Raw genomic sequence first — 15,324 nt, forward strand, 5'->3', positions numbered from 1 at the left:
TCTTCCAGAGATGATATAAGAATAAAGGGTTGCATAATGGGGCGCCTGGGTGGCTCAGTTGGTTAAGCACCCGAATCTTGGTTTCAGGTCGTGATATCGAGGTCGTGAGTTCGAGCTTCATGTCGGGCTCCGCACTCAGCACGGAGTCTTCTTCAGATTCTCTCCCCCCTCCCTCTGCTTCTCTCCCCGCTCTTGCCCTCTCTCTGTCTCTCTCTCTCTCTCTCTCTGTAAAATAAATAAATAAAATCTTAAAAAAAAAAAAAAGATAAAGGGCCACATGAATACTTTGTACACATAAAAAAATAAGCTATATAAATTCCGAGTCAATTATATTACATTATTAGGAGATTCCCAGGTGGGCCATATACAAAACAGGTGACTATCCTGCCTTATCTTATATTTGATCTCCTGAGTTCAAAAAAGCAAAACAAAAAACAAAACAAAAAAAAACTACCTTATTGTCATCACGTTGTTATTCTTAACTTCAGCTTCTTACAGAGATTCCTTTCCCTAGAGCCTCCCTCTCCCATATAGTAGCCACTAGCCACATGGGGCTATTTAAATTTAAACTTTAATGAATTAAAATGAACTAAAACACAAAGCTCAATTCCTCAGTCTTCTTAGCCACATTTCAACCACTCAACAGCCACACGTGACTAGTTTCTATCATGTAGGACAGAGAGAAAAAAGTTGTATTGGAGAGCACTGGCCCTGAGGACACTCAGGCTTGAACGATCCTGTTGCCCTGTGGTCTTAAGTGAGCCACTGAGAGCATTGCAAGGATTGAATGACCTTAGAAGTTCAGAGCGGACTTCATAATCATGTCGGCGTCAGACTAAGGGAAAGGCAGAAGTAAGCAAAGAGAAATTAAATAAGCAATAAAGAAGAAAGAAGGAATGATAGCCAGCAAAAGAATACACGGTGACATTATTATAAAAGGATAAAAAATGACTCAGGAGTTCAGCGCTTCAACAGAGGTACGATTTTACTTAACACATTTGTCACATGTGGTTTGCACCAAACACATCAATCTTATGCTGACTTTCTGATGTCCTAATTGGGTTTGAGATGTTCCAGCTAAATCACACAGGAACTATTTCTCAAAATTGTGATGAAGCTTAACCTCCCTTCTGAACACCACATGTTTAAAAACATTTTCCTCAAAGAGATGTCAGCAGATATTAATGTAGATACTTGCAACTTTTATATTTATCTTTGTTTGGGCTGCTTATACCCACAAGTTTTCATGTTTACCAATATTTTTGTTTCTACTTCCTGAATAAAAAAGAATTATAAACTAGCATATGTCGTGTTATTTGTCCCAAAAAGTAAGAGACTAACCTGTGTGTGTTTGCATTTAGGTCATTCTGTCCATTGAAGAAGGTTATAGACTTCCAGCTCCCATGGGCTGTCCAGCATCTCTACACCAGCTGATGCTCCATTGTTGGCAGAAGGAGAGAAATCACAGACCGAAATTTACTGACATTGTCAGCTTCCTGGACAAACTGATCCGCAATCCCAGTGCCCTTCACACCCTGGTGGAGGATATCCTTGTGTAAGATGCATAGTGATTTTCTTCCCCTCGACAGTCATTTCTTTCAGGCGATAGACAAAACTAACAGGTAGAGAGGAGAAAGTTTACCATGATAACTCTCTAGTTGTCGACCTTTTAGAATATTTTATACAAACCATATTTTATTTATCAGCTGTGAAAAAAACATTTCTAAATGTTTTTATTTTTATTTTTGTCTTAAGAAAACAGTGTCTCCTTTTGTTCTCTCCATATCTAATTTTTCTGAGTTACTTTTGTTGTATTTTTTTCTTGTGTGGTTCTTTGGTATTTGGGTATCCTTGCTTTATTTATTGATCCTGCCTTACCTCTGTAAGTAGAATTTGTATCCACAGCTTCTTTAATTTTCTTGTCCATTCTATGTTCTGTCCCTCTGTTTGAAACGGCAAGCAAGACAGGGGCAATTTGTGAATCAGCCAGGAGTGAGGATGTTTCCTGCTGACATGATCACACCCAGGTGTTGTTACTTTCCATTTCTAAAACCAGAAAAAGACAGATGACAAGACAAGAAAATGAAGGCACTCATATGCCATTTTATAAAAGTCAGTAGAGTTGAGAAGATCTACTCACCTCTCTCTAAAAGACAATTATAAGAAGGGGAGAGTAGAAGGAAAGAAACACTATTATCTATTTCTGAAAAGATTACATTTAAAATATTATCAAATTGAGAATATATGTATTTAGGCCAAATTGGACTTAGAAATAACAAAAGTGTTTCCAAAGCTCACTTTCCTAACTCAAGGGACGGCCAAAAGTATATATAGATGTTCAACTTTAGGTCACAGGTTCAAGTCAGTGCAGGCTTTTTGTGATAATAAGGCCAAAGGCTCTTCAAGGACTACTTAAGCAGGCCTCAGTTCACTGCAGAGCACATAAGAGTTCACCTCTAAATCACTAATTGGCAGCCTCAGTAAAGTGAAACCAAGCATGAAATAGCTAGAGATTAAACTATTACTCTAGTCCATCTTCCCTAAAGCAGTCCAACAGAAGAAGCAGTAAAGGGCTGGGGGGGTGGGGGGTGGGTTGGGGGAGTGACCTAGGATTTTATCATAAAAGGACACTCAGTGAAGGATTTTAAGCAAGAGAATAGCATGATCACATTTGCATTTCTAAAAGATCACTCTAGAGCTGATTTAGACTAAGTGCAAAATAAGGAACAAGACTAGAAACAGAGACAGTTATGTGTTTGAAACCCAAGCCAGAAAAGATTAGGGCCTAATTCATGAAACGGGAGTAAGTTTAGGGTTGGGAGATAAGAGAATGGATTTGTTCTCAGGCAAGGAGAGCAATGTGTCTTGGTCATCGATTGAATATGGGAGGGGGAGGAGAGAAAAGAGTCAAGGATTCTATCAAGTTACCTTCTTAGACAAGCCGGCCAATAATATTACCACTAAGAGAGAGAAGGAAGATACGGTTTTGCAATAGAAATGAAACCATTTCAAGTAAACTGAATTGAAGACGCCTGTGGGGCAGGTAGGTGAAGTTGTCCAATAGGCAGTTATATTTGTAGGTTGAACCTCAGGTGGAAAGATCTGGGCTGAAGATTTGAAGATCATCAACATAGAGACTATAGCTGAAGATTCATGCATAGTTGAGATGACCCATGGAGACTATAAGGTATGAAAATTAACAGAGGGAAGGAAGGAAGGGTGTTCTCTGGAACACCAAGATTTAAGAAATGAGCTGAAGGAGAGTACCCAAAGGAGACCAAGAAAGAAGAGAGCCAGACTGGTAATAACGAAAGCTGGGAAAGGGTAGTGACATAGAAGTGAAAAATGGGGAGAGTTTCAAGGAGTGTAATGTCCAAGACTTCGCAAGAGCTTCAGCAAGATGAAAAGTGAAATGAGTCCATTGCATTTAGCAGCAAAGTGGTCAGGTATCTATGGGCAGCCTTAGCAAGAGCATTTGAATAAGTGTGGAAGACAATGGAAAAGGAGTAAATATGAGGTCAGAGAGAAAAGCAATATAAAGTACTAAGAAGCCTGTCTCTGAAGGGAAAGAGAAGTAGTTAAAGAAAATGTTTCTTCCTTTTGTTTTTATGTTTTACTGAAGAGAGGGGCATGCCTTGACGTTGAAGAGAAAGAGCTAATGCAGTGAGTGTGTGTTAATGGTTTTCTATAAACTGAACTCATTTAATCCAGGCCTCTCATTGTGGTATAGGGTTAACGGACCCCACAGCCAGTGCCCATCAACAGAGCTCTCTAACTGTTCTATGGCTGTAGAAGCAGGCAGGTAAGAGCCTTCTTTTTGAAGAAAAGCAGATACAACAATTTCTACCCTGCTTTTTCGAGACGATGAATGTTTATCATAGCTGGAAAACACTGATGAAGACTCTGAGATGAGAAAATGCCAAAAAGTCAAAATGATTCAGAGGTGAAGTCAGTATGAGGACTTGTGTCATGGAGCCAGAGGTATAGGGTTTAAAGGGTTTAATGGGGTGTGCAGCCATCCTGTGGACAGGCCAGCAGATGGCAAGTCGGTGATGGTACTGCCACACGCGGGCGAGAGTTGGGTACTTTACATAAAGTTGGCAGTTTGATTTGATTCTGAAGTCTGATATCCGGGAGACCAAATGGAAGTTTCTGTGACTGATTTGCTATCCTTGTTTCTGACAAAGATCTATGTGCTAGTGTTTTCTGCCTTTAATACACTTTTCTTGGAGAAACAAAGAAAAACAGAGTTCTACAGGTACACATGCCTGAACTGTTATCACCACTCTTATTTTCACAGCAGCCTGAGCAGGTTACCCCTGTCAACCCCTTCACCTCCGATGCTATCCACCCACCCTGTCCCTGATCCCAGAGGACTGAGACTGTTTAAAGGAAAAAGATAGGGCACCTGGGTGGCTCAGTTGGTTAAGCAACTACTTTTGGCTCAGGTCATGATTCTGGAGTTTTGGGGTCAAGTCCTGCATCAGGCTCCCTGCTTGGCAGGGAGTCTGCTTCCCCCTCTGACCCTCTCTCTTCTCATGCTTTCTCTCTCTCTCTCTCTCATTCTCTCTCTCTAATAAATAAACAAAATCTTTTAAAAAAAATAAAGGGAAGAGACATGGTATGAAGGATAGCAATTTAGCTAAAGGATTTGTGGTTTGTTTTATGCTTATAAAACTGTGGCACTGTCCATCCCCCAACTCCCAAAGCCCAGTCATCTGTCTCAGTGCCATGCTGGATTAAAGGAACATGACAGGGAGTAGAATTTCAATCTCTCTGCCCATTTATCTCTCAAGCAGGTAAAGGAGTTTAAGTGTGTAATCCACAGCAACTCTGATTAAACTCACCTGTACTCTTATTAGACTCTAGAGTCTCCCCAGCCTCCCGGGATTCCCTCACGCTTCTGTACTGACATAACTCTCTCATCCACTAGGTCCCCATGGTTTTTATTCCACTCTAATTGCTTTTTTTCTCAACAATTCACCTGAGAAGCTTTTATCCTTTCTCTTGACAGAATAGTAAGAAGGGAAGAAATTAAGGCAACAAAGAGGGAATGAGGAAAGCTGTGAAACCCGCAGCTCAATAATTTTATACTAGCATATTGGAAATTTTATAAATCTTGTATCTGCAATTTCTCCTCTCAAAAGACAGAACATCCAATAGAAAAAAAAAAAAAAGCTGTTGGTCAGGGAAAGCGTTCATTGGAGCAGCTGTTCTGAATAATGCTGATGTTCTTGGGCCTGGCGCACTCCCGTGGGAATATTCAGAGCTCTGTTCAGTTCTTCTCTCTTACTCAAGAAAGTATGTGGATGTATAAGGGAACATAGCAATATTATAAGTATCATTTTAAATCTAATGGATTTAAAAAATAATTTGCAGAAGTACCTTGTTAATATACGTAGTCATCCTTTCATAAATGTGAATTTCGAACTACCTTCACTTTTATTCATTCAACAATGTTGCCTTATAACCTCCTTTTTAAAGTATTTGTAACTATCACATGGTGTACAACCCCTGGGCGAAAAGACCCACTATGAAGCCAAGTCTATGTGGAGAATGACATCAGGAGCAGGGCCTGGTCATGACCTTCGAAACACCCCTCACTCTCTTTCCTCTGGCCCTCATGATAAATGCTATAGCTACTCTCAGTCCCAAGTCAAGCATATCCCCATGGTTCCCAGGGTCACATCTGAGGTCCAGTGGTTTAATAGTATAAAGTAGATTAATGACTATATGAGTGTTTCTTCGCCCGGCCCGACCTTCCACACCCCACCCACGTTATTCTACACATGTATTCTCCAACCTCTTCAACTCTCACCCCTGATTCCTCCACACTGAAGCACTAGGTTGAAGTCAGATGGCCAGTGCCTGTTTGGCCAATGTTACCATATAATGGGAAAATAATACTTTTCTCTAGTCCCTGATGTAGATCCCCAGCACTGACAAAAAATTTTTTACAGATTATGGGCTCTTTGATGATATCAGCTTAAAAAGGGGCATCCAGGGATGAGCAGCAGTTGACCAGAAGGACAGTCCATGGTAGTCACCTGCTTCAGAAATCATGCTCTGCCCAGGCCAAGATACTTAAGAATAGTCTCTCTACCCGTGAGGCCACAGTTAAGGATCTTAAAACATTTTAGCTTTTAGGAACTGGAACCACTACTTTCCTTAGTACACATAAATCTATTGTTGAACTTCCAACTACTTGGGTACCAGTAATGTGTGAATCATGAGGATAGGGGAAAGTTCAAACCAGTATCATAATTAAGAACCTCTGCTTTAGAAAACCTCAAGTAAACATTATAAGACTAAACGGTACTACCTCCTCCATCCAATTCATAAAGCACCTCTAATGCTGTCTTCTGAGGACAGGAACTTTCAACAATTGGATATGAATTTTTCCATTGATTTTGAGAAGATCTTGCTCAATGCTGTCTAGGCTACACATAATCAGCTCTTGCCTGGTTGTTTATACCAGGTCATAGACGATTTGTTCTAATTTCTATAACTAGAAGTTTTAATATTTCCCATGAGAGAGAAATGAATGGCTAGCCAAAATCGGTGTTGCAATTGATTGATTATCAAAACTCTGTGGAAGGAAGACAGAATATTAAATATTAATCAGGAAATAAGAAACTTCTACCTGTTAGATAATCTAAACTTAATTCACATGAGCTGTTGGCACAAGCTAATGGTAATACTGATGTTAATACCAATACTAATACTGATAAAAATTCCAATATATATCATCAATAATAACTTTTACTGCCATTTGTTGAAAGCCTACTGTGTTTCAGTTATTGTACTAGGTATTTTTATCTATAAGGTCATTTAATCCACCCTATTATTATCCCCATCCTTCAGATTAGGAAAGAGAAACTCAAAGAGTAAAGCAAGTAATCAGTGGATCAGACGTTTTAACAAGGTCCACCAACTGCAAAGTCCTTGTTATTTCCACCACACAGTGTACAATCATGCAAAATGGCAAGGTTCTTCCCATTACGGCACTGTTTCAGAAATATGATTATAGGAAAAGTACATTTTTTTTATATTTCCACATAGATTTTCTCTGGACTAATCAGACTTCCTGGATGGGGTATATTAAAATCCCAAAAAGAATTTGCAGTGGAGCACAGCCTGTTATTTTATGTTCTACTAAGCAAATCCAAGGAGATAGAGTATATGCCCTCATTCATGGGAATAAGTAGCAAACACATAGTCAATATATCCCCTCAACATCCTCCTACAATGTTCAGCCACTTGAACATTACTTAGGGGGGAAAAAAGTAGTAACTACAACAAATAGAGAAATGAGGAAAATATGGCAGCGACACAGTTCCAGAATTACATCTTCAGGCATTTTATAGATTGAATTTTTCCAGTGCTGGCAAATATATGCTTTCCTTCTTTTTCCTTGTTATGGCAGACATTACTAATCATCACAACACCCTTTCCCACTGAGCCCAGATGCGGCCATAGCATCCTTTTTAAGACCGTATTTTGAGAACCACTGCCAATGAATTGTAGTTAGCATGTGATAAGAATCCATTTCTGTTCCTGTATTATTTTCACACAAAAATAGGCTTTCCTTGAGGTTCAGTGATCTGTCACCCTGGCTATAGGGACAATGAGCGAGGTACTCAGAATTATGGGAGACTTTTAAGCAATAATATTCTTACTCTGTGTCTATTCCTGTGTTCAAACACATCTAAAATTTAAAAATTGTCATTCCTTCCTACTTTCTGCTAGTTATCATTCTTATTATGGGAATTAAATAACCATATCAATTTAAAACACTTGAAGACTTACTGAAAATAAAAGGCTGATGAAAAATAATTCGTTCTCCCTATTTAACATTGTGGAGAGTCAGATGGTTTGGAACCATGAGATACTGCCCACAAGCATAGAACAGTCACAAAATATAGGCATGATTCTATGCATTTTCGATTTTATAGCATTTTGAGTAAAATTATACCTTAAAATTTTTAAAAGATTATCAAAATTCTTTCATTAATTTAAGTCATGTTCAAGATTATGTTCAAGTTTACTATCCCACCTAACTATAGGGAGGACAAGGTTTTCTTTTTCATCTGATAAAATAAATTCTTCCTTCAAAGTTTAGGTAGATAGTTTGTATATTATATATGGATTAACCAAATAGTGTGAAGTGTAATCCCTGAGTTATGAGATCAGAAAAGCATATGAAAGTGGTGACATTGAATAAGTTGAACACTGTTGCTATTGTTCTAGATCCCTTCACCCTGGGCTACCTCACCCCACCTATAGCTGCCTCTCTCTCCACTCTGAAACCCACAAAGGCAGGGATAAGCAAGCACCATCAATATGTACTTACTCTTCAATTTAAGAGAACTAAGTCAAAACAGATCATTCATCATGAGTCAGCCATTATGTCATGGACTAAACTTTTCTATACAGAATACTCAAGTCTAAATCATCACTTATTTAAAATTCCTATAAAACTTTCAGCATTGTGCTAAGGCCTACAGAAAATAGAAATATATGTGAAATATGGTCTCTGCCATCAGGGAATTTTAACTTAACCTTTTAAAAAAATTCTTCTGTCTTATAGATTTTTCCCAAAGAAGTAATTTAACTGAAACAAAAAGATACATGCTATAAGATTGAGTAGTCATCTGTAATAAAAGAATATTGCTAGCCCCATAGGAGTCTAACGTCAGGGAAATTAAATTATTAAGCATCAATATGTAGATCATTATATACTCACTTGATTAATATTTATGAATACTACTGAAACATGCAAATTATTAATAAGTAACTGAAATAAAGGCAATGTAAATAGAATGGACCTAATCTGTGCAGTTCCGCTAACCATGTATAACAGCTAGGGAGAAAAAGTTATGTTAGAGTCATAACAAGAGAAAAGCCTTTAAGCATGTGATGGTTTCATATTAAAACAAGATCTTACTTTGCAATAGTGTTTCACAAAGTATAACCTTTCTTGAATCTTTTTTTTTTTAAGATTTTATTTATCCATTTGACAGACAGAGATCACAAGTAGGCAGAGAGGCAGGCAGAGAGAGAGGAAGGGAGACAGGCTCCCCGCTGAGCAGAAAGCCCAATGCGGGGCTCGATCCCAGGGCCCTGGGATCAAGACCTGAGGCGAAGGCAGAGGCTTTAACCCACTGAGCCACCCAGGCGCCCCTTGAATCATTTTTAATAAATCTATTATTATTATATTTGCATGCTAAATATAAAACATGGAAAACTTTTGGAAATAAAAACCTTCTTGCTTTTTACTGGCAGTTTCTATATCTATTGATTATCTATGTAAGAATTTCTAAATTAAAAGACTAGTACTGGGTCACCCAGGTGGCTCTGTCAGTGAAGCATCTGACTCTTGGTTTCAGCTCAGGTCATCATCTCAGGGTCCTGGGATCAAGCCCAACATGGGGCTCCCCACTCAGTGGAGAGTTTGCTGGAGATTTTCTCTCTCTCTCTCTCTCTCTCCCCCCCCACCCCCCGCAGGCATCCTCTCTCTCTAAAATAAATAAATAAATCTTAAAAAGAATAGTACTATTGTGAACTCAAAGGGCTCATTAGAGTAAAAAATTATTGGCTCTATCAGTGCTATTCATTTTTACATACTTAGATGTATTACAAGTATATATTTATCGAACCTTAAACTGTGTCATTACCTATTCTACCTATATTCCAGCCCTCTCTCTAATCTAAATTGACCATCATTTATACATTTATAATTTCCTAACTTTACCCCTTCCTCATTTTTCTGAGGGAAGTGGGAGACCCTTGACCTTCTGTTCTACAATATGTACTGTTTTTCAACATGAGCTGCAGATTTTGCTGTAAGGACATTTCTCAGGTGGGCAGCTCCCTCTAATCACCAAAGAGCAGAAATTTCTATGTGCTCAGCAAATAGCAGACTGAATTTATCATTGTACATGGTTGATAAGAAAGGGCATTTATTGTTTATTAGGTAATATTCCAGAGAATTCATGTGAGGGTGATGGTACCCAGCCCTCAAAGCTGGAAAATAGCAGCATTTTTCAACTTCGTTATAAGATAAGTGAAAGAAGAGTTATTGCACAGTGGCTATGAACAATGAGGGGATCCTGACCTTACTAAATCACCTGCCAGTGCAGTGGTAGAAAGGCCAAAGAGTAACTAGGTTACTAAAGATGTGTGGAGAGAAAGGGAATTATGGTATTGAAACATTCTGGGAGCAAATAGTGCATGCTTTTCAACAGAGAAATAGGCCACTTAAGTCATTTAGTATACAGAATGTCCTTCCATGACCTTTCTATACTAAGGGCATAAAATTAGCAAATTACATTTCCACTCACGGATTATATGAAATTGTGAAAGCTTGAGAGTTATTCCAGAGTTATCTCAGGAGAGGGAAGTAGAAGTCACCTGACACTGTCTGTGCATCAAGTCTGGCATGGGAATATGAAGGGAAAGTCACTTAAATACATTCTTTTAATTTTATTCAGTCTCAACAAACTTCTTTGACAAGTAATTAAAAGATAATGGGAGACACCTTGTTTTAAAATAGCACATTCAGTTTCCTAGCATGTGTGGCTTTATGTTAGTAAGCAAAAGGGTACCCTGATCATTTTGATATTTAAACTTAGTAAATTTACTACAGCAGCATTCCTTAAACTATGTTTTATAGAAACTAGTCAGATAATTTAGGAAAATAATGCAGATGCCATTGTTAATCTTCTTGTATGTTCACATTGTACATTAGAACAGTGAAGACTTGGAGAAATGCTCTAATTAAAAATTCTATTTAGCTCTGTTTGCAGTGGATACCTTGATTAGTTTTTATTTTATATGAATTTTGCTTATTTTATAATACTTATTGATATTAACATCTCTAGGAAACAACAAATATGGCAATAATAAAGTATTTATGATAGGTTTTCAATCTTTGGACATAACTAATCTTCATTAGGGTCAAATCATGAATCATTCCAATATTAATTTGAATGAATCGACCCACAATCAAAATAGCATTGCAATTTATTGTATAAGAAAAAAAGCATGTAGCTTTTATCAGCCTCCCAAATTGGAAATATAGTAACAGAAATGGGTACTAGTAAAAAGGATACAAGTCACTGTTAAGAATTACCGGACTCAATATGGACCACTATGTAGTCACAAGATACATGCATTTAATTTATGCAAATTTGAGTTATATATTAAAAGCAAAACCCCTATTTTTTCCTCATTATCTCTCTTCATCTTCATCCCTATCTTCAACTAGACCCCAGTTTGGGAAAAGGGAAGTCAACATAACAATCAAAGGAAAACCAAAGAATGAACTCGAGGCCTTTAGTGGGGACTCTGTCCTAAAAAATTCCAAGTGGCCTCTTTCAGAGTCTTCAAGAGTTGTACAGTGTTCAGGGCCTGATGATTTAAGGGTAATTTAAAGGATTTTTATGGGTAATTTTGATTATTAGAGGTTTTTATGTTTTACCTTATGCACTAACCTTATAGACTAACTCTCATTCTCATATATTTTTAACAAAACAATACCAGAATTATACAACATGCATACTCCATTCTGTCTCACAATGGAGTTCTTCTTATTTCATGTGGTTCATATACTGTCATTCATATACTAGTGTTCATACAGTATTGGTTTCTAGTTAAAGTGAAATAGTTCAAGTATGAACGGTAAATATGATTATAATAAAATATTCCAAATACAAATGTTAAAACTATGGATCTAGTTAAGTCCCCATGGATTCTTTCCTTCTTTAATTTTATAAAAAATTAAAAGCAAAGTAAATGAAATTTGGATTAACCTTCTAACTTTTAATGGGAATATTTTTCATTACTTATAAAATACTGATTTGACTCAAATACCATCACAAAAAAAGGTTACTGCTCGACTATTTAATATAAACTCTAGACCTAATAACTTTTAATGATGTATATATTATCCTAGAAGACTAATAATATGCTTATAAAAGCACATTTTGTTTTTTTTTAAAGATTTTATTTATCTATTTGACAGACAGAGATCACAATTAGGCAGAGAGGCAGGCAGAGAGAGAGAGAGAGGAGGAAGCAGGCTCCCCGCTAAGCAGAGAGCCCGATGCATGGCTCGATCCCAGAACCCTGGGATCACGACCTGAGCCAAAGGCAGAGGCTTTAACCCACTGAGCCACCCAGGTGCCCCTATAAAAGCACTTCTACTGCCAGGTATTTTGTAAAACTATATAAAATATTTTTAACAATTTCCATGTATTTCTATAAGGAGAATAATATAGTTTATTGCCAGAATCAGTTAAATATATAATTCTTAGTTAATTTTACTATAGTTTCTAAGGTTACTTCCATGTTTATTCTATCTTTAGCTTATATAAAACTATTTTGTGTATATATGTATATATACACATATATAATGTATATATTTATGTATGAATACACACACACATCTGCTAGCCTTTCCAAAATAATACCTTTATATTATTTTTATATTAAAAGTACAAAAATATGGAACTCCTGTTTGTAGCTCAGTTTGTTAAGTGTCCGACTCTTGATTTTGGCTTAGGTCATGATCTCAGGGTTGTGAGATTGAGCCCCATGTCATGCTCTGTGCTGGGTGTGGAGCCTGCTTAGGATTCTCTCTCCCCTTCTGCTCCTTCCCCACCTCCCAGCCTCTCAAAAAAGAAAAAAAAAAAAAAACTACAAAAATATCCCCAACTGCAATGCCCTTTGCATTAGATATTAGAAACAAAAATACAGATGTCTGTATCACTTATGTTAAGATCCATCAATGCTGGATTCCCTTTTCTTGTTAACTCAAACTTGCATTGATTTTGCTTTGTTTTATGCCATATTATATCTGTGCTTTGGGCTGTTTTACCCTAGGCTTGAATGTATGTAAATCTTATTCATGTCACTGAGCTCTGTAACAGCAGAGATTATTTTTTAATAAATAATAAATTCTTGTTGAATGTTTGAGAATAAATAAATGGAGGCTTGATCGATGAATTCACTGTGAAAAGGAGAAAGGATTGTCATAGCAAATGTAAAAAAGGCAAAAGGGCAAGGATTTGGTGACAGATTAGAAAGCGTAAGAGTAAACAGCCCATGGCTACTAACTGTCCTTTGGGGATGAGGACTGGGCTATTCCTCAGGTTTGAAAACACAATTTTATGCAAGAGGAAAAAGTAAATAGCAGTTCACAAGATGTGGGTTTTCTCAAGCTATATCTAGTATAAAACCCAGTTAGTAACAAAAAAGCAGAAAAAGACAAAGTGATAAGTGAAACTGACCAGATAAAAGTGGCTGATTTGAATATAATGGAAAATTAGAGATTTTTTTTTTAATGGAGTATGAAAACATTAGAGGCAAGGATATTGTAAAAGGAAAAAAAGGGACTTGGGTATTTTTTGCTGTATCTGACTTTTAAATGGTCTCCATGGGTTTTCGTTCTGTTTTGTTTTGTTTTGTTTTCTTGTAGAATGCCAGAATCCCCTGGTGAAGTTCCGGAATATCCTTTGTTTGTCACAGTTGGTGAATGGCTGGATTCTATAAAGATGGGGCAATATAAAAATAACTTCATGGCAGCAGGGTTTACGACTTTTGACCTAATTTCAAGAATGAGCATTGAGTAAGTGGTCCTAGGTTTATTATTATGCATAGCAGTCCACTCAAGGTGTTACAAATTCAAATACAGGATCAAAACACCATGATTCAACTACATTTCCTAATGCTAGTATGGCATTTCCACATCTTTCCTCACCACTTCTGATTATCATTCTAGTGGTAATTGGACATTACACTTTTAACTTTTTCCTTTGGAAGAATATGTTTAATTCAAACAGCTATTTTAAAAATTTGTAAATGCTTTCTGAAATGCATATTACTCTCATTCACATCCTAGACTACATCAGCACAGTTTACCTAGGCAAATTACTTATGACTCACATATACTAATCTTGCATAATCAATTCCTATTACCTTCATCAAATGTAGTAATTGCAATAGTACATTATCATCATGTAATTTCAGAACTCCTTATCTATATTATACAAGCTGGACATTTTTCCATTGTCTCAAAAATTATTTCTTGCCTGGGTGCAGTAAAATGTTCTTATTCCTTGGCTGGGTGCAGTAAAACATGTGCTTAAAAGGTAGATACTAAAACTAGTTGGTTGAATCATATGAAATTGCCATTAGTTTGAAATAGTAATGGCAACTTTATATAGTTCAACATAATACAAGAACATTTTTTTTCAGATTATTTAATGACCATAGGGCTCAGATACAGTCCACATTATATCTTCTACCCTATATATTATTTTGCTAACACTGTTGAAAATTTTCATCATTATCTAAATTATAAAAATTTTCAAGTGTGAACTGGGGCACCTGGGTGGCTCAGTTGGTTAAGCATCCAGCTCTTGATTTCGGCTCACATCATGATCTCAGGGTCATGAGATCAAGCCCCATGGCGGGCCCCACACTCAGCAGGGTGTCTGCCTGAGATTCTCTCCCTCTCCCTCTGCCCCTCCTCTCTCTTTCTCTCTCTGTCTCTCTAAAATAAATAAATAAATCTTTAAAAAATTGTATTCCCTTTAGGTCTATGGAATGTCTGAACATTACGTTGGTACCTGAATGTGAAATTTTCCTTTGTATCCTTAAATTTGAGGTAGACTTGGTACATTATCTGGCACCAGGGAGAAGAAAAATGTAACTGTTCACCTGTTTCTCTGCCTAAACTCTCATTTTACCAGCTATACAATTTTTGTTAAATTCATAAGTAAATCTGACATGGAACATACTTATCATATGTAAATCTTCATTTCCTATCTCCTTGTACTTACCAGATCTAAATATTCATATTCTCTCTCCTCCCCTCCCACCCCTATCTCTACAACTTTTTCTCTCTCACAGTGATATTAGAAGAATTGGAGTCCTACTCATTGGACACCAGAGACGGATAGTCAGCAGTATACAGACCTTACGTTTACAAATGATGCATATACAGGAGAAAGGATTTCATGTATGAAAGTACTACAAGCACTTGTGTTTTGTGCCTCAGCATTTCTAAAATGAAAGATATCCTCTCTACTACCCTCTCTTCTGATTCTCCAAACATCACTTCATAAACTGCAGTCTCCTGTTCAGACTACGGGCACGCACCTTTTGTTTATGCTTCCAACCTGGATTTTAAAATTATGCCTCATAGCTCCTCTCTGAATAATCTGCAAATAAAACCCCGGCCCACCTCAGATTATCACTACACAATGGTAAATAACTCAGCATGGATGTGTAACTTTGTACAACAGTATTTGGAAAGTG

The 15,324-nt window shown here is 37.1% G+C and overlaps 1 protein-coding gene across 1 annotated transcript in view; it reads left to right on the plus strand.

The window, feature by feature from the left end:
- EPHA6 (EPH receptor A6) overlaps nucleotides 1-15,031 on the plus strand; it is a gene marked incomplete at both ends in the record, with an annotated part of 631,617 nt that extends 616,586 nt beyond the window's left edge. Inside the window, 3 exon segments of the mRNA XM_080796899.1 lie at nucleotides 1,362-1,555; nucleotides 13,481-13,630; nucleotides 14,917-15,031. Coding sequence (XP_080653025.1) covers nucleotides 1,362-1,555; nucleotides 13,481-13,630; nucleotides 14,917-15,031 — 459 coding nt within the window.
- Between the last annotated feature and the right edge of the window lie 293 nt (nucleotides 15,032-15,324).

The sequence above is a fragment of the Martes martes genome, assembly GCF_963455335.1.
Source record: "Martes martes genome assembly, chromosome: 1".
NCBI classification, from domain to species: domain Eukaryota; kingdom Metazoa; phylum Chordata; class Mammalia; order Carnivora; family Mustelidae; genus Martes; species Martes martes.